The sequence below is a fragment of the Paralichthys olivaceus genome, chromosome 23 (assembly GCF_024713975.1).
Source record: "Paralichthys olivaceus isolate ysfri-2021 chromosome 23, ASM2471397v2, whole genome shotgun sequence".
NCBI lineage: Eukaryota > Metazoa > Chordata > Actinopteri > Pleuronectiformes > Paralichthyidae > Paralichthys > Paralichthys olivaceus.
In genome coordinates this window covers 10,557,348-10,575,289 of record NC_091115.1, presented here as the reverse complement: position 1 = coordinate 10,575,289, position 17,942 = coordinate 10,557,348, and the positions used below count along the sequence as shown (strand labels likewise).

General features: G+C 41.7%; 3 protein-coding genes across 7 annotated transcripts; 2 read left to right on the top strand and 1 right to left on the bottom strand.

Moving 5' to 3' along the window:
* Nucleotides 1-2,411: 2,411 nt before the first annotated feature.
* Nucleotides 2,412-3,307, bottom strand: LOC109632709 (achaete-scute homolog 4). Its single transcript, XM_020092133.2, has 2 exons — nt 3,198-3,307; nt 2,412-3,112 (listed from the first exon to the last, which is right to left on the bottom strand). Exon 2 carries the CDS (start codon nt 3,069-3,071, stop codon nt 2,553-2,555), a length of 519 nt encoding a protein of 172 aa, XP_019947692.2. The 5' UTR covers nt 3,072-3,112; nt 3,198-3,307; the 3' UTR covers nt 2,412-2,552.
* Nucleotides 3,308-4,317: 1,010 nt separating this feature from the next.
* On the top strand, nt 4,318-10,416 carry prdm4 (PR domain containing 4). Of its 4 annotated transcripts, none has more exons than XM_020092495.2 (12): nt 4,318-4,525; nt 4,680-4,749; nt 4,948-5,060; nt 5,692-5,880; nt 6,064-6,819; nt 6,983-7,132; nt 7,278-7,396; nt 7,484-7,569; nt 7,799-7,926; nt 8,366-8,914; nt 9,182-9,350; nt 9,448-10,416. In XM_020092495.2, exons 3-12 carry the CDS (start codon nt 4,949-4,951, stop codon nt 9,797-9,799), a joined length of 2,610 nt encoding a protein of 869 aa, XP_019948054.2. In that variant the 5' UTR covers nt 4,318-4,525; nt 4,680-4,749; nt 4,948; the 3' UTR covers nt 9,800-10,416. The 4 variants fall into 4 exon arrangements, with proteins under 4 accessions (XP_019948054.2, XP_019948055.2, XP_019948052.2 ...); XM_020092496.2 differs by having other exon boundaries at nt 4,320-4,525; nt 4,935-5,060; XM_020092493.2 differs by having other exon boundaries at nt 4,328-4,525; nt 4,663-4,749; nt 4,935-5,060.
* Nucleotides 10,417-10,950: 534 nt separating this feature from the next.
* Nucleotides 10,951-17,541, top strand: tmem209 (transmembrane protein 209). Of its 2 annotated transcripts, none has more exons than XM_020092504.2 (15): nt 10,951-11,064; nt 11,346-11,506; nt 11,948-12,006; nt 12,226-12,357; nt 12,474-12,703; nt 12,784-12,988; nt 13,184-13,359; nt 13,496-13,567; nt 13,691-13,787; nt 14,071-14,196; nt 14,644-14,741; nt 15,447-15,561; nt 15,721-15,818; nt 16,406-16,479; nt 16,658-17,541. In XM_020092504.2, exons 2-15 carry the CDS (start codon nt 11,367-11,369, stop codon nt 16,710-16,712), a joined length of 1,677 nt encoding a protein of 558 aa, XP_019948063.2. In that variant the 5' UTR covers nt 10,951-11,064; nt 11,346-11,366; the 3' UTR covers nt 16,713-17,541. The 2 variants fall into 2 exon arrangements, with proteins under 2 accessions (XP_019948063.2, XP_019948064.2); XM_020092505.2 differs by lacking the exon at nt 10,951-11,064 and adding an exon at nt 11,078-11,155.
* Nucleotides 17,542-17,942: the final 401 nt, after the last annotated feature.

Sequence of the window (17,942 nt, the reverse complement as noted above, 5' to 3'; positions counted from 1 at the left end):
TCTCCACAGGCCTCTCACTTGTATAGCCTGTAATATAATGTTTACTTTTTCTTCCCCCCATCCTTAATTTGTGGTTGGGGTATTACTGAAATCAGAAAATGAGAGCTGAGCCGTTTCCGTGCAGGTCAGGGGAGGTGGGAAGCATAAACACACGAATAGGATGGAAGTTAGGTGTCTGCACATAGGCTCCTGTCGCAGGGCTGAGGGCTCCCCGATAAAGGCATTCCTTCAGCTATTAGGGAGAAAAACACTTCCTGAGAAGGTGGAGATGTTACAGTGAGTAGGTGGTCTTTGAAGAGCACTCTGCAGGTAACTGAAAACACAGAGGGAAACCTTCCTCCCTGCAGACACTTGCAGGGGTTTGAGATGTTATTTCTGCACAATAAGAACCGGATGTGGCCTGTATGACTGTAACTTAATGTTCCTGTCCGTGACTGAAAAGTTTGAAACAGAAGTTCATAGAAGACATATTAGTAAATGCATAGATGATATAATCAAAACCTGGTTGGCTTTTTTATCCTGTCCAATTTAGGAGCTATTCATTTTCAATTTTATTTTGTATTTTAAAAGGTTTACCTGATGGCAGTTTTTTGTCCTGTCCAATTTACCATCTATTAGCATGGAATTTTCTTTTTTTTAATTTATAATATTTTACCTGAGGACTGTTATATCTGGTCAGATTTAGCTGATATTATTATTATGATTATTATTGTTGTTGTTATTACTACAGTTTACAGTAGTTTACAACATTCATATTCATATTCAAGTAACAGAGGTTATCTGGCAACTAGAGATGGCAGTAGTTAGCTATAGTATAGTATGCAATATTTTTTACAGTTTTAACAGCAACTTAACTGTTTTGCGTATAACCAGGCTCACTGTTAATCCAAAACTCAACCACACTCACTTTGCCCCAAAGCTCTTAGTCCATTCATCTCCTGAGATGTTGTTGATCTCCTCCTGCACCTTAACCCACTTCTTCAGCTCACCAACTCTGCAGACTTGGAGCTAATGGCACAATCAGCTGCCATGATATAATACCTCTCTCTCTCTCTCTCTCTCTAACCCCCCTTTCTATTCCTTTCTCTCCCTCTGCAGGATCCAGATCTGACACCACTCAACAATTATTATTATTATTATTATTACTGGGGCTTCTATCATTAATAACATCGTGACGTCATGAATATCTTTCTTATTATTTTTATTATAACAGACAGTGTGACAGAGCTTAAATATGATGGTTACACAACTGTTCCAACTCTTCTCTCTCTCCCCTCTTTTCCAGCAACCTCTCCCCTCTCCCTTCATTTTTCTCCGCTCACCCCAACCCGTCGAGGCAGATAGCATCCTACACTACTTCTGCCAGAGGTTTTTCATTCTAAGGTCTCTATGTCAAGTGTCTTAAGATAGTGTGTGTTGTGATTTGGCACTATACAAATAAAGTTAAATAGAATTGAATAACACAACATCAGGTGAAGGTGTGTTAGAATGATGTCAGACAAACAGTATGAGCACATGCACTCTACATGTCATGATGGGACCAGTGCATCCTTGCTCCTATATCCGCTCGCTGAGGTCAGGCTTGCTGAGTGTGCCACACACAAACTACAAAAACTGCAGTGAAGCAGTTCCCTGTAATTATGCAAAGATAGACAAAGAAGAAAAGACATATTTAAAAGAATGCTCAAAACTTCATCTTGCCTTTACCTGCTGTAACCATTTTATATCTTTTACTGTCTTAATATGTTATGTTTTTAGCCTTGTGTTGTATATGTAAAGCACTTTAAACTGCTTGTTATGCTATGAAAAGAGCTAACAACATTTGTTATTGGTAGTATTATCATTATGTGATCTATGAGAAAAAGCTGTCCACTTAGATGCAGGAATTAATTTTTTAGAGCATGTCACCCCTGGTCTGCACAGACAGTGTGTTTATGTAAATCTGAGATGTCTAAAACTTCAACAATCTTTGACCTGTTCGTTCTTTAATTCGATTCAACGCAGAGTCAAGCTGATTGTAATAAACCAGAAGAGTTTATTTCAATGCATAAAATAATCATTTCTCTCAAGCAGTGGCTCAATTTGGAAACTGAATTCAATTTCATGATACATGCTGAGAGGAGCAGCTGTACTTGTCAAACGTCCCTGCAGACATTAAGAATGTGTTGTGGAAGCCTGTTTACTTGAATTGACATGACACCACTGTCATTGATTGTCATTATCACTGTGTCAGTGTCAATACGCAGCCAAAGCCACAGGCCTTGTACAGGCACAGCCATCTCAACTTTAAACTGCATTCAAATGAGCTTAAACATGATATTTCCAATCGTCAGGAATGTGGGTTTATTGTCCTTTTCTTTTAATATCCAACTGAATTTTTTTTTCCTGATGGGACTTTTTACTTCCTCCATAGTTGTAAACAAACTACATAAACCCACTCAAGTTTAACAGCTTAAATACAAATAGGCATGTTTTATTTAATTCTGACCCTTTATTTACACTCCACTGTTGTAATACACTATTGTCACAGAAAAATGTAGTGTCTGTGAAAACTATACAATTTCTCCACTGTCACTGAGGCCAGCTTTGGATTCTCCATCACTGTTACACTCTGTCCTCTGCGGCCGTGGCGCACGGCTGCGCTTGTCTCCAAATGTCTGCATCTCCTCCATATCGGACGCGTTGAAGTCCAGCAGGCCCTGCAGGTGTTTGATATAGTCTATGGCCGCCCGCAGAGTCTCCACTTTACTCAGCCGCTTGTCCTCCAGCTCCTGCGGCAGATGCTCCCGGAGCCGCGCGTAACCCTCGTTTACGCAGCGCACACGGTGCCGCTCCCTCTCGTTCCTCTTGCGGATGAACGCGGGCTCGAAGGAGTAATCGCACACGCCGAGGGCTCCGTGGAAGGGGAAGTAGGATAAGCGTCTGTAGGGCAACATGTGGCCGTGCACCGGGTCCAGGTATGAAGCGTCCAGGTGCAGGGGCAGCCCGAACCGGAGCGCGTCTTTGGTGTAGTGAGCACCGCTGTCCTCCATGGAGAGGCCGTGCAGAGCCAGCGGACCCTTAGGGAACATGCTCCATTAACTCCTCCTGTGATGGGACAAATTAATGAAACCTAAAATAAAAAAGAAGATGACAGTTAAGAAGAAGTAAAATAGTTTATATGCAAACTATTCTGCACCAAATGATCCTGCGCTCACCTTGTCAGTCTCCTCACAACCATCTCGCTCTTTGTGGAAGAGTCCCCTCTGGTATATTTTATGGTTATAGATGTCTGGAGCAGGACACCGTGAGTGGCAGTTTGTTTCTGGGGTTTTCAGGATATACACGGCAGGGAGGGTGTGACCCAGGGCGGGGATGTAACCATGAGTCTTCCTTCCTGCCACGATCTAACTGTTGTCATAATGAAAACTGCGCGATCTTATAATAAGGCAGGTTGTGTTAATTATAACTGGCTTGATTGATTCTATTAAAGCACACCTTTGTTTTAATTTAATTTATTATGCAAAATCGCTGATTTCATAGGCTGCAGAATAAGTATTATTATAAAAAGTGCAAAAATACAGCAAATAAGAAAACACTGTTCAAAAAAGAAAGAAAACACACACAAAAAATGAAAATATGAAGACAGTGTGTCCATCCGATCAGAAACGAGCCTTGTGGTCAGTAGATAAATACCTTTTTTGTTAGAAGTAAATCTGTTTTGTAACTTCTTGTGTTTTTGTATATTTCGTTTTGTGTATTGTAATTGATGGCTTGTGTTTTCTTATTTTCTGTTAGTTTTGTGATTTGCAGTTCAGGGCCACCGTCTTAAGCCTGTATAATCAGGTACTTCTGTACATGGTCATTCAGGTGTAAACACGTGCTAATTATAAATTGCTGATCTTTCTTTCATTCAATTCTGAAAATCACAGTTCAGAGGCAGTTATTTACATTTTACATTATAGATGGTAAATATAATATAATGAGAAGTTTTATGCTGATTGTCTTGACATTTTTAATTAACTTGAGCATTTATCACTAACATTTACTAAACAACTATTAAACTTATATATAATAATAATAATACATTTTTAATATATCAATATCAAGTTAATATAATCTGGCCAAAATTAGATATTACAAATGTTACTATTGTTATGTTCTGTAATGTTATGTTACGTTATTTTGTATGATATTATATTGTTTTGCATTGTATTATATAATATAATATGATATTATATCATATCATGTTATATTATATTATATCATATCATGTTATATTATATTATATTATATTATATTATATTTGCTTGTACAGTGGCTCCTCCACTAGTTGTCGCTCCTGCGCATGCGCACTGGGGCGGTCCACTGCCATGGTCCCGTCCAGGGACGTGTCGTGCTGGTGTGTTGTTGTTTTTCAGGCTTCTATCTTCTTCGATATCCAACATTTGAACAACGAATCCACGCCGAAGGACATAACGAAGAGCGTCGCTCTTTTCCAAACTCAAACACTTCACTTTTCCCTCTTCTGACGATGTATGGAGACGTAAGTTAGCATGGCCAACGTTAGCATTGTGATAAACCTGGCTGACAGTAGCTCACCAGGCGTTTGAAACATCTCGTGTGTGTGTGTACGTGTTGGGTTATAAACATGAACTCTGCCTTTGGCTGTTTTCAAACCAGGTCATTTAATTTGACAGGCCGATTAATACAGAAGCAGAATTCAGCAGAACACTGTTACTGATGGACTCTAGCTGTTGTTGAGTTCAGGTAAGCTAACGTGGCTAACGCCGCCTACGTGTGTTTCTTAATGTGCGTTGATGAATACCGAATATGAACCATGTCCTCATAACAGTCTGCTGCACTAGTTGTATATGAGGCCAAGACAACATCGTGTAGTTGCAGTAGAAATAGACAGAAGATCGTGATGTGCTAATGTTGTTTACTTTGTTTAGTTGTTTTTTCCAGGATGAACGACATGAACCTGAGTCCTGTGGGCATGGATCAGCTCAGTGTGCCAGTGAGTGCCGGCCACCTGGTTCTGCCAACGTCCCCCACACACAACCCCATCCCCACTCCAGGTATGGAAGACATTAACAGGAGTGTAGGCCTGAGACTTAATTTATCCTAAAAACTTATTGGGTCACTTACCTATTCAGAAAAGAGTGATGGAGAAATACAACACATTCGGATTACGTTGTAAACTTGCTGAAACAATGTGTCCAGATTGCACCTGACAAAATTATTCATATGATTTAAAGGAGAAAATCTGAATTAAACTGCTTTACGACTGGCTTTGTTTGAGAATGGAAAACGTCAGGGTCAGATTATTTTTTTCCAGAACTTTTCCCGCCTGCCCCTTGTAAAATGTCAGATTGAGCTCATATGAGAATGTCGCAGGAAAATGCTCTGGCCGGTGAGTGTTGATGTTTCTAACATGTGATGGATGCAAAACAAAAAAAATGCAGAAATAATTCGACATGTCATTTCCTGCCTCCTGTTGTTGTGAACGTATCTGATCCAGACTATATCCCGCTGCATTCATCATACATGTGAAAGGCAATCTCAGTTCATGTCTGAAAACGTTTTTATAGACAATAATTGCATTTAACAATCTGCAATGTGTTGTGTAATCCCTTTTATTAATGCATCGTAATCTTTTCTGTGTTGTATTCTGCCCTCACTGTTCTGTTGATGTAAATTTTGGTTTAGGCATGCCAGTGGCCATCCCCAGCCTGGGTCCTTCCCTGGGCTCCCTCCCTTCCGCCCTGTCTCTGATGCTCCCCATGGGTCCACTGAGTGACAGAGGGGTGATGTGTGGCCTGCCGGAGAGGAACTACTCCTTGCCACCCCCTCCATACCCCCACCTGGAGAGCAGCTACTTCCGACACATATTGCCAGGTCCGTGTGTAAAATAGATAGATCATTTCTATTGAAAATCGAAAAGATTATGTGTGATATTCTTGTAGTGTGGGTCCTTGTTGAATCTGGATTTGACTCACATGCTGTTTGGAGGGAACACATTTCCCTGTTAACTTTTTAAGTTAATGAAAAACATGTTCTTTTTCTTTCTTCTCTACATAGGTATCCTGTCTTATCTGGCAGACCGTCCACCACCTCAATACATTCATCCCAGCAGCCTTAACATGGATGGGACCCTGTCAGTGGCTAGCAACAATCCTTCCGGTCTGGACCCCTACAGTGGCCCTGGAGGCCCACTAGAGCAGGGCCTGGTGCCCATGGATTCCAGACAGGTCAGCGGGCAGGGAGACCTCCACCAGACCGGTGCTCACGAACTGGACTCCACGGGAATGGCCATGGAGTCACGTGTCAGCAGCCCCATGTCCCCTGACAGGATGGGGGAGGAGCTGGCTTCTATGGATGGAGTTGGGGTGGTGTCTGACACCCAGCAGCAGCTTGGTGGAGGAAGACAGCCTCAGCCGCATGAGGGCTTGGCTGGGGTGGACTCATCTGGTGGCGTGTTGCCTCTCCACAGGCCCCCCGTGCTTGAGCTACCAGTGGTAATGGAGCCAGATCACATGGGGGGCCGAGTTGGAAACGCTGGCGGAGGAGGACTTGGGGAGCAGCTCCACTCGAATGGGGAACTGAACTCTGGAGTTGTCAGTGTGGTGCTCACTGGCTCCATGGCCAGTCAGGGCCAGCTGGAGCCGGTGCCTCTCCATGGACACTCTGGGATGGGGCTGGAGTCAGTGAACGTGTCCCCCATCAATGCAGACGTGTCACTGGGGCCAGAAAACAACCTGGTGTTGGTGAACTCCACCTTGCAGCTCGAGGACTCTACCTCCAACAAGGAGAACATGGTCACCGCCTACACCATCTGTGAGTTTGGATTTTTATTCCCAAAAGAAAAGAAAGAAATCATATATGGCTATAAAGCTTTAAAAAAATATTCAGGAAAAACTTACACCAAATTGAAAGTTGTAAAAATCTGTCATAGATTTTGATCCTGTAGTAAATATTGTGCTGGTTTGTCGTCTGCCAGGGTGCACTCTGTGTGAGCGCTCGTACACCTCAGACTGCCCAGAGCACGGCCCTGTCACCTTCATCTCTGACGCACCCATCCAAAGCCGGGCTCGCCTCTCGCTGCCACGTCCACTGTGCCTTCGCATCTCAGTGGCTGATGAACCACTTGGTATGAGAATACACCCATTTAAACACTGTGCCTGTTAGACTAGGAAAGACCTGGGTCATTATTCTGTGGACTGATCTAATATAATAAAGACTGAACTTGACCCTTATATAGATCATCATTGAAATTGCTGATGTGCCCACTGTAGGAGTTTTTGCACGGGACGTCATTCCTCCAAGGACTTGCTTTGGACCAATGGTTGGCCAGCATTGTAGCAACGTGGATCTGTCTGATTGGCCAGAAAAGGACACACCGCAGATATGGAAGGTCGGTACCTGTGGCTTTTTTGTTCTAAGCATGAGATTTTCATAGTTCTAAGTAGTTGAAGATGATGAGCCATTTCCTCTGTCGCAGGTGTATCACAACAATGTGCTGGAGTTCTGCATCGTGACAACAGATGAGAACCAATGCAACTGGATGATGTTTGTCCGCAAAGCAAGGTAAGAGGCACAATAGCAGCCGAGCTCGTATAAAATGTCAATGGTTTGACTCTAGAATCAGTTGATATGTAGCTGTATGGCGGGAGAGAAACCTGTGCGCAGCAAAAGACCATGTAAGATACAAAAGTGACGTTCAATTCTCTGTCCAGATGATCAGCGTTCTGATTGTTGTCGTTTCAGTTTAGCTAAATAGTTAATTAACTGTTCTTTATTTGCTGTTTGTATTTAGGGCCCGTGAGGAGCAGAACCTGGTGGCGTACCCTGCCAATGGTAAACTGTTCTTCTGTACAACCACAGAGATCCACCCAGACCAGGAGCTGCTCTTCTATTACAGCAGAGACTACTGCAGGATGATGGGTGAGATAATAGATGAGTAAAAATCTATGGCTCTGATTTGAAGCATGAAGAGACATAAAATAAAAAAAATTCCTAAAGGTTCGGTGTGAAGAACTTAATGGCATCTAGTGGTGAAGTTGCATGTTGCAGCTGAATACCCCTCACCTCTCCCTCCAAACATGAAAGAGAACCTATGGTAGCCTTCAGTTGTCATAATAAAATGTAGAGAGGACCTGCTCCTGATGTAAATATAAAGTATTTTAATATAAAAGACCCATTCTAAGGTAAAGAAAACAACAATTCATACAATTTAGATGAATGTGCACTATTGAAAACAAATGCGCAGTGATGTATAATAATCAAATACAAGCATTACTGACCCTGTTGTCTTTGCCAACAGCTCTTGCGCTGTGAAATTCTGCATTTTACAGAGAGACAACTGCTTATTTTATGTCTTCAGGTGTTCCTCAGGTGCCTGAGGGTCAGATCTGCCAATGTGGCAAAGAGTGCTCCTCCTTCTCAGAGCTCAAGTCTCATCTAAACAGCCATAACAGCAACCACAGCCATAATCCACCTCCACACAGCCACAGCCCGTCACAGCCGGACCACTCTCAACGGCAGCAGCAGCATCAGCATCAGCAAGAACAACAACCTCAGCAACAGCAACACACTCAACAGGAAGAGAAGCTGACCAACGGGACCTCCAGCTCCTCCTCGTCACCTTGGCCCTGCCACGCTCAAGCTGCAGCACAAACAAACAGTGACAACAGCAGCAGCCGGGGCAGCGCTAGTAGAAACTCTAATAACGTTAACTCCAGAGCAAGAGGGCAGGGTCATGTGCGGGAGAAGAAATTCAAGTGCAGCATGTGCTCCCGGGCTTTCATCACATCTACCAAGCTCAACGTGCACTTCATGGGGCACGTGGGGATGAAACCCCACAAGTGTGAATATTGCAGCAAGGCCTTCAGCGATCCCAGCAACCTCAGGATGCACCTCAAGATTCACACAGGTACGGAGAGGTGTCAACAGTCTGAATCGTGTCTTTGAGCCGCCGTATGAGCCCCAGGGTTCTTCCTATGTTATCCCAACCAAAGCCTTGTCTGACAACATGCAACAGGTATTAAGCATCACAAGAGAACAGTTTTAAAACAATTCTCAGCTCTTATTTTAACGCATTATCCTGAGGTCACAACAGCTCCTGACGGTCTCAGGTCAGGTATCCACACTATCTAGTCCAGTGAATATTTGTGTTTTAAACTCCTTTTCCGACTCACAGGTCAGAAGAACTACAGGTGCACCGTATGTGAGAAGTCGTTCACGCAGAAATCCCACGTGGCGTCACACATGCTGATCCACACCGGAGCGGAGAAGCTCAAGTGTGACCTCTGCGAGCGGACCTTCATCAGGAAGCAGGATCTGAGACAGCACATGGTCTCTCACTCGCAGTATGTAACGTATTTGTGGTTTTCTGCACAAAGCTATGAATCGTAGTGCTGAACGTATTGTGTCTGATAACTGATGCTTCATTGTACTCCGCCACAGCGAGCGGCGGATCCAGTGCCCGAAGTGCAACAAACACTTCATCAAGACCAACCACCTGAAGAAGCACATGAACTCTCACGAGGGCCGCAGAGACTTTGTCTGCGAGAAATGCCACAAGGCTTTCCTCACCAAATACCACCTCACCCGTCACCTGAAGATATGCAAGGGGCCCAAGACAGAGCGAGCGTCCCGCAAGGAGCAGGAGGAAGAGGAGGAGGAAGAGGAGGAGGAGGAAGATGACGATAGCAGGGGAGGGAGGGGAGAGAGACTAAGTGACTCGGCCAACAATGAAGACTGTGGTTTAGATGTTGGAGGATATAACTCAGAAAAGTCCCTGTCGCCCCCTCATTGACAAACAACACTGTGCCTCTTGACATGTCTTGTTTATTTGTTTACTACAAAACTGATCTTTACCTCTTGTTTTTGCCAAATATCTGTTACTACAAACCTTTTTTTAATAACATTAACACAATCAGTACACTTTAATTTCCATTAACGTTGAGAAGAACAGATATTGTTTCTTACAAGCATAACAGTGCTTCTAAAATACTATTCATAGCATAACTGATATTATTTCTCTAAATCTTTTTTTACTTAATTGAATCTGTGCAATATTATTGGTTGATGGGATTCATATTCACTGTCATTCTATGTTAATATGATTTTCATGGAGCGATATAATGTCTGATATTTTCATTTGTAGTTGCAGATTAATGTCAGCTAAAATTTCTGATTCCATATATTTACATAGGAGACCTGATCATGTGTAATTTGCTCGATTGCCTTTTATTCTTTATTTATTGAAAGCATGTTTAGTTTTTTTATTTAAACTGTGTGAATGGAAGTGAAAACAGGCGTCTGGGCATTATTGTTGAGTGTAGTCCTCGCTGTGTGAATGTCGACTAAATGTTAAAATAATGTTTTAGCTCCATCCTACCTTTTGCATAATGTAATAAATGAAGTTGTATAGCTGTTTTATGTTTTTTGATATTCATATCATAGAGTTTAAAGTATAAGTTATAACCTTTTTGCGACCACAGTGGTTTTTAACATGTATGCTTTGTGGTGTGATCATAGTTGAACCAGTCATCTTCATATTCAACACATGGTCACACTTATCAAACCACATGGGTAAATATAAACTATGGAGATATCGCCTCCTTGTGGTCATATGAATATCTTATTTCTATACAAGCGACTAATAATGCTTTACATTTAATATTCAATTATGAAGTGTTTTTAGGATATATATACATTTTACTAATTAATGTAGGTGTAAGAGAGGCGTTTTGAAATAGATTTTGTAGACTTAAATAATCCCAATGGGCAAATAATGAATTGGTCATGGCAGCAGGTGCAGAGATGCAAAAATTATAAATACAGAAATGAAAAATACATAGTTAAATATTACTACAAACAATAATAAGTAGTAGTATGAAAACAAATTGTCTTCTTTCATGTAAAATAGAGATGGTAGTGCACCCCAGTACAGTAGGTGGCAGTAAAGCGTTTCTAAGCTGGTTTGCAAACCGCCATTAGACCAAGGAGAAAAACATCCTGCAGCTTCCGGTTCAGTACAAATTATGCAGCGCCTCAGTTGTCATTCACTTCAGCGTGGTGAGAATGATCTAAATGATATTTGAGCTCATTTGTTCCTAACTTGTGTCTCCTGGAGAAAACTCCGTGTTGAATGATGCATATTATGAAAGTACATCTAAACTCACCACTACGCTCTCCGCTAACTCTGTGTTTATTTGTTAGCTTGCTAATGTTAGCCCGACGTTAGCTGGGGCTCTCAGTACGGTTCACTTCTCACACCGGGTGGAAGAGCAGCAGCTAAACGGGTCGTGTGTGATTGACTTTATTCAGCGTGTTGTCTCGTCTCCTCCGTGTCTCAGCCTGAACACAGAGGTGGCGCCATGTTGACCCCACAGAAGGAGGGGATGCCCAGTATGATCGACAGCGCGCTGAGGATGAGGAGAGAGGAGCAGGCTCGACAGGTGGTCCTCGCCTGGGCTGTGCTCAACGTGTCTCTCGCTGGGATGATTTACACTGAGATGTGAGTTCTGATTTACTCCTGAAACTCCCACTTCATTCAACTGCAACGCTGCAGATCCACGGAGCAGCTGGGGTTTTTATAGTGAACGTGGACTTTAGGAAGAAGTTGGACCAGAGTCTAGACTAAGTGTTGTGTGGTGGTTCCAGGAAATACCTCTGTGTTTAAGAAACTACATGCAGGTTCAAAGATAAACAAGGAAGGCTTCAGATCATCGGGGCCTTTTCATTAACGAATTTACAAAATGTATCTCATGTTGGATGAGTCCAGGAATCCTGAATCTTGAATACATTGATGAAGAGAGCATTGTGATTGTTGAATATTTAGGTATGGAATATCACCATCTATGTAGTATAAGTTTTTTTTAAGCTAATTATTTTCATCATTTTAACATCTGTCTCTCAGTGTGATGATGGATGTGTGTCTTTCTTTTTTTTCTCACAGGTCGGGGAAATTGCTGAGCCGATACTATAACATCACCTACTGGCCCATTTGGTACATTGGTGAGGTCCCACAACACTTTGATTTATTCTAAGGATGTTTGCTGTCTGTATAAAGTTGTAAAATATCTCTTTTATTTATTAGCAAAAAAGCATGATTAACTAAAAGAGTTTATATATCGTCAGACCTTAAATTTTATAAAGTAGAGTTGTTTTTCTATCACATGCCAGGGCATTTAAAAAAAGTATATGTGTCTTCTTTTTTTCTCTCTCCCCTAACAGAACTGGTGCTAGCATCCCTGTTCGGCCTCAATGCTCTTTTTGATTTCTGGAAATATTTCAAATACACCATGGCACCATCCACCATTGCTGTGTCCCCCCATCAGCATCGTCTGCTGGGACTGAGGAACACAAGTGAGGCTCTGATTTTTCTCACCAACAGACCTTTAATACTTCTTTTGCTTTATCGCCATTGCATACATGTACATGCACTCAGTAAGTACCATTAATGTTGTCTGGCGGTCTTGCAGGTATTCAGGCCTCTCCGCCACAGAAGCCAGAAAAAAAGGAGACCCCTGCTCCAGACCAGTCGTCTCCCCTGCAGGGACAGAGCGTTCTGAGTTTCAGCCCCTCTCGACCAGCCACCACCAGCCCCAAGTTCTCCCCCAGTTGTGTACCCGGGTACAGCCCTCCCCTTGGTAGTCCGTCCACCCCAAGCAGCGCAGGGGGACCCTTTTCCCCTTCTGTGGCCTTTGGAAAGGTATGTTCTTCACAGCACTAATATGTGGGATAATCTTAAGTACATTTTGATTACTCCATATTCTCTTCTTTCTATCTCAGGTGTTAAACTACAGCCCCTCCCCTGGTTCCTCTCCCTACCCCAGCAGCATTGGTCCAGCAGAGGGCTCCAGCCTGAGGGCTCGATACCGCACTTCACCCTCAGTTTTTAACTCCCCAGGAAGCAAGGAGGATTACATGGAGGATCTGAAAAGTCTGGAGAGGTTCCTCCGCACAGAAGAGGAGAAGGGTCACCGCAGCCAACTAGGTAGAGCTTTGTAGGAACTCCTATTCAATAACAAAATGTTTTTTGTACTAGTCACTGATATATCTGACTCTGACCAAGAGTTTGCTTTTAAATATGATTTAATGACCAGTCTTGAGTTATTTTCTTCAAATGTGGATGTATATTGCAATGAAATTAAACCTTTCACCTAAAGTGTTTAACTGATGCCCTGTGTAGGAAGTCCAGAGTCTGTGTCTCCGAACCACAGTCCAACATTTTGGAACTACAACCGCTCTGTGGGGGATTACGCTCAGAGTCTGAGGAAATTCCTGTACCAGCCAGCCTGCCGCTCTCAGGCCCCATCTGCCCACAAGGATGAAACTGACCTGGGTTCCAAACAGGCTGCAGAGGAGGTCTGTACTTTACCATTGTATGGTAACTTGTAATATCTTGATCACAAAAAGGTGGTTTGGTCTCTAAGTCTGTTGGTGCCAGAGTGGTATGTATGTTTAGCATGACTTGACATCTTGTTCCCTTCCTGTTACAAAGGTGTGGGCCAGAATCACAACCAGTCGCCCGGTAGTGGACCGCATCGACAGCTGGACAGCAAAGCTTAGGAATGTGAGTTTCAAACATATTTACAGAACTACAAGTTCGAGGAACTTAAATTATTGTCACTTCCAAAATACACGAAAATATTTCAAAAATTTGATTTGAGTTAATAAGTATCTGTTTATTTTGCAGTGGATTAGTGACACAATCTTGGTCCCTCTGGTGAAGGAAATAGACTCTGTGAACAGCCAGCTCAGGAGGATGGGCTGCCCTGAGCTCCAGATAGGAGGTAAAACATCTGCCAAGAACAGGGATCATGGCAAAGTATGAATGAAAAACTGCTGTTTCATTCATAAAGGGAAGTGCGGTTCCTGTAGGACCAAAGACAGAAAATCAGGCTTAAACCATGTGTTAGATAAGTGATATTAGATCAAGGAATAAATAATTCAGAGAACTAACTGCTTGCTTGATTTTCTGCTGGATATCTAAATGAATTATTATTGTAATTTCAGTGTACAGTGTTTTGCTTGTCATTTTGGAGTTTCACTGGTTTTGCTTGTTTCCACCACCAGAGGCCAGTATAAGCAGCCTGAAGCAGGCAGCAGTGATGAAAGCCTCATCCATCCCCACCATGAACTCTATTGTCCAGTACCTGGACGTCACACCCAACCAGGAATATCTCGTGGAACAGATAAAAGGTATGTTTGACTAAAAGATTGCTGATGTGTGTGTTGAGGTGCCTGAAGTCTCTGTGACTAATATGATGTTTTGTGTGTGTGTGTGTGTGTGTGTGTGTGTGTGTGTGTGTGTGTGTGTGTGTGTGTGTGTGTGTGTGTGTGTGTGAGAGAGAGACACATTTATTTCTTATGTATAGAGAAAGCCACAAGTATTTTGATAGTTTGCTTTTTGTTATTCAGGCTCTGAGCTTCAGCAGAATTAATGTGACATAAAATGATGGATTCTATATTAAAGTGCCAAGTCTTGGTTAGACTTAATATTGATGTCACCATTTATACACAAATTACCTAAACTACAAAGGTTCAGATGTAATTGTACGTTTGGCTCCTAATGTTTTATGTTTGTTTCAGTGTTATTTCATGAATAAAAGAGATTGATGTGTATGTTAATGGGTTCTGTTTTGTTAGAGCTGGCTCACAGCGGCTGCATGAGCTCCTTCCGTTGGAACAGGGGTGGAGATCTGAAGAACAGGAAGTGGGACACAGACCTTCCCACTGACTGTGCTGTGAGTCCACACACACGCGCGCACACACACTTACAGATCTAGTCATGCATAAAAATACTAAGTAAATTTAGTCCCTTCACAGGATCAGCTTATGTTTATTTTTGTTATCACTTAATCTATTTATCATTTTCTAGACAAATTGATAGTGTGGCCTCTAAAATGTTAATATTATTCAAATTGAATGTACAGAGGCCGAGGTGAAGTCTTCAGATGCCTTGTTTTTCTAACCTACTGTTGAAAACCTATCTTAAAGAATAGAGGTCTCATTATCTCATTATTATTATATTAAATGCACTGGATGAGGCTTGTTTGGATGGATTTAATTTAGGCTGATGTTTGATATTTGTTCTTTTTAGGATTCAGGAATATAAAATGTAATTATTTACTTGCAACTGTGAAAAATAAAAAGGTTGTATTTTTTTCCTATCCACAAAGTGACAATAACTGGGGGCTAAGCAGACGCTAAAATAAATATGAATAAGAAAACAAGCTCTGCAGGTTTGGATTAGACAACAAAATTTACAAACAACCTATACACTATGAAAGTCACTGTGACGTTTACAAAGTCTGTTGACTGCGGGGTCTCCACTCAAGTTGTCACATGTACAGTCTGGTTGGCTCCCTAGTAAAATTCCTTACACTGACCAATACTGCCTAATATTTTGCCCCCTATAGTCAGGTCACTGTGTTTGTCTGTTCCCTCAGATCCTTATGCACATGTTCTGCACATACTTGGACTCTAGACTCCCCCCCCACCCAAAGTATCCAGACGGGAAGACGTTTACTTCACAGCACTTCAGCCACACCCCAGACAAACCTGGTAAATACACACAAACGCACATAAAGGAAAGAACAATCAAACCCTTGTGATGTCCTGTGTCTTATCTTTGATACATTGCATCTACTTGCTTTCCATTGGGTTATACTTCACTTCCTTGTGGAGTTTCAGTTTTTGTCTCCTCTTTATACTACTTTGTAGATGTAACCAAAGAGAGCCTCTTCTGCGTCCACCAAAGCAGCACCACTCCTCCACACTACCAGCTCATCTACCAAGGACACATCTACAGTCTTCCCAAGGTAAAAAACAAACACTTGAGCAGTTTTCAGACATGAACTTAGCCTTTCACACATTTAAAGAACACAGCAGGAGATAGACTGGGTCAGACACGTTCACAAGACCTTGAAAATGCCTGAAACATTCAGGCTAGGGATATCACCTGAGGACATGGAAGAAGGAAGCAGGGCATGGTGTTTAAATTCCACTGCTTACATGTCTGAAAGCAGCTTCTGTGTTCTCACTCTCAGAAATGGTTTCTTTATTTTTCAGGCTCTTGGAAAACGGTTCATATTATGCCTTAATTTTGGTCTGTCTCACAGTTTTCTAACTTTGTGATTTTGACGATATCTTGTAATGCCAAAGTGTGATTTTTATGATGATTTGTGACTTTTGGCCAAAAATCAAACTGAACTGAAACCCACACTGAAAAATGTGGTGTTTGCTGTCTAGATTGTTGGCCTCTTCATTACAAGTCAAGTTATCAACTACATGCAGTGTGTAACTGCTGTAAAGCTTAGAACAGACATGTCCTTCATAAACAGGGTGTGTTGCTCTGCAGCAAAACTTTGACTGCAGCAATCTGAACCTACCTTGATCTCTATCACAGGGCCGGAACAACCTGTTCCATACGATCCTCATGTTTCTCTACGTCATCAAGACCAAGGAGTCAGGGATGCTGGGGTGAGTAATCCTACTACTGAAATCCTATAAATAACCAGCACGCCAAAAAGTAGGGAATTATTAAATATTGATTTGTTTTCGCCAAAAGGTCAGATTGCTTTTTGTTTGAAAGTATTGGTTTGACTTTGCTTGGCTTCTGAAGGATGGATAATTAAACTGCCTTTCATACTTTCTTCAGGAGAGTAAATCTCGGCCTCTCTGGTGTGAACATCCTGTGGATATTTGAAGACTGATGCATTGTAATTTACAACAAAAGAAGAATGCAATTGGATGGGTTTTTCTTCTTCTCTGTGCTGCCTACACTTGTTGGAATATCACCTCAACGTAAGGACTGCTGTTTGAGGGACACATGGGGGAGGGGAAGTGCTTCTCTTTGACATTAAATGCATATTTTTGGACATTTTCACAATTTCTATCTACACATTGGCAACATGATGTATTTTCATTGATGCGATGCTGTTACACCAAATGATACAATCCATAGTTGCATTTTTAACATTGTTTGGTTTTCTGATTTAGTTTTTTATTTGAGAATGCACCAGCATTGTAGCCTTGTTAAAATATACCTCATAACAGGTGGATTGCAAAGGGTATATGCCCATTCAGCTTGAATGTAAATACAGTGTGTGTGGATTTAGTTCTTTAGCATCAGTAACATTTTGCAGCTTGTATGCTGCTTTTTTGTGTTTGTCTATTTTCTTATCTGTTGTAAAATGAATGTCTGCAGTAATGGACATACTCCCGACATGTGCTTGAAGTCACTTGCAAAAAATGGACCTGTGCAAAATGCAACAACGTTCCATTAATGTAATTATTGGAGTTTTGCTCAGTAACAATTTTTTTCATGCACATTTATGTTCACTGTTAATTTTAATATGTGATGGAGAACAAATTAAAAGTCCCTGGATGCATGTCTTCTACAAAGGAGCTCTGAGTGCCATTTATCCTGACATAAGTCATCAGCCATTCATAAAATGTCATACTTTTACATTGATTTCAATGATGCTATTTTACAGATGTCACCTGAGACATGAAAATAAAATTTGGATATATAAAAACAAATCTTTGATTTTGTTCATTTCCCACCTCTACATGCAGTTTCCTGAACATCATGGGCATCCACTTGGTGTCAGTGTAATCCTTTTCTTCTTTTTTACATAATATGACCTTACTCCTGGTCCCATTTTCTCTAATGTCACTGCACATCCACTGCACTGTAATATTAAGATGCTGTGTGTTGTGCAGATACAGCCAATGGATTACAGTTTCTCATATTAAAATGATTCTGGGTCAACATTGGTTAAGGGTGTTGGGAATTGGTAAATTGGCTATGTAAAAGGATGCCCTTCATAGAGTGCAATATAAAAGATGTATGAAATTGATGATAAAGAAATAAAACGACCAATTAGCGTTTAAAGGAGATGTAGAAATTGGAGGTGTGATCGCTCTGAGTGGACCGCATT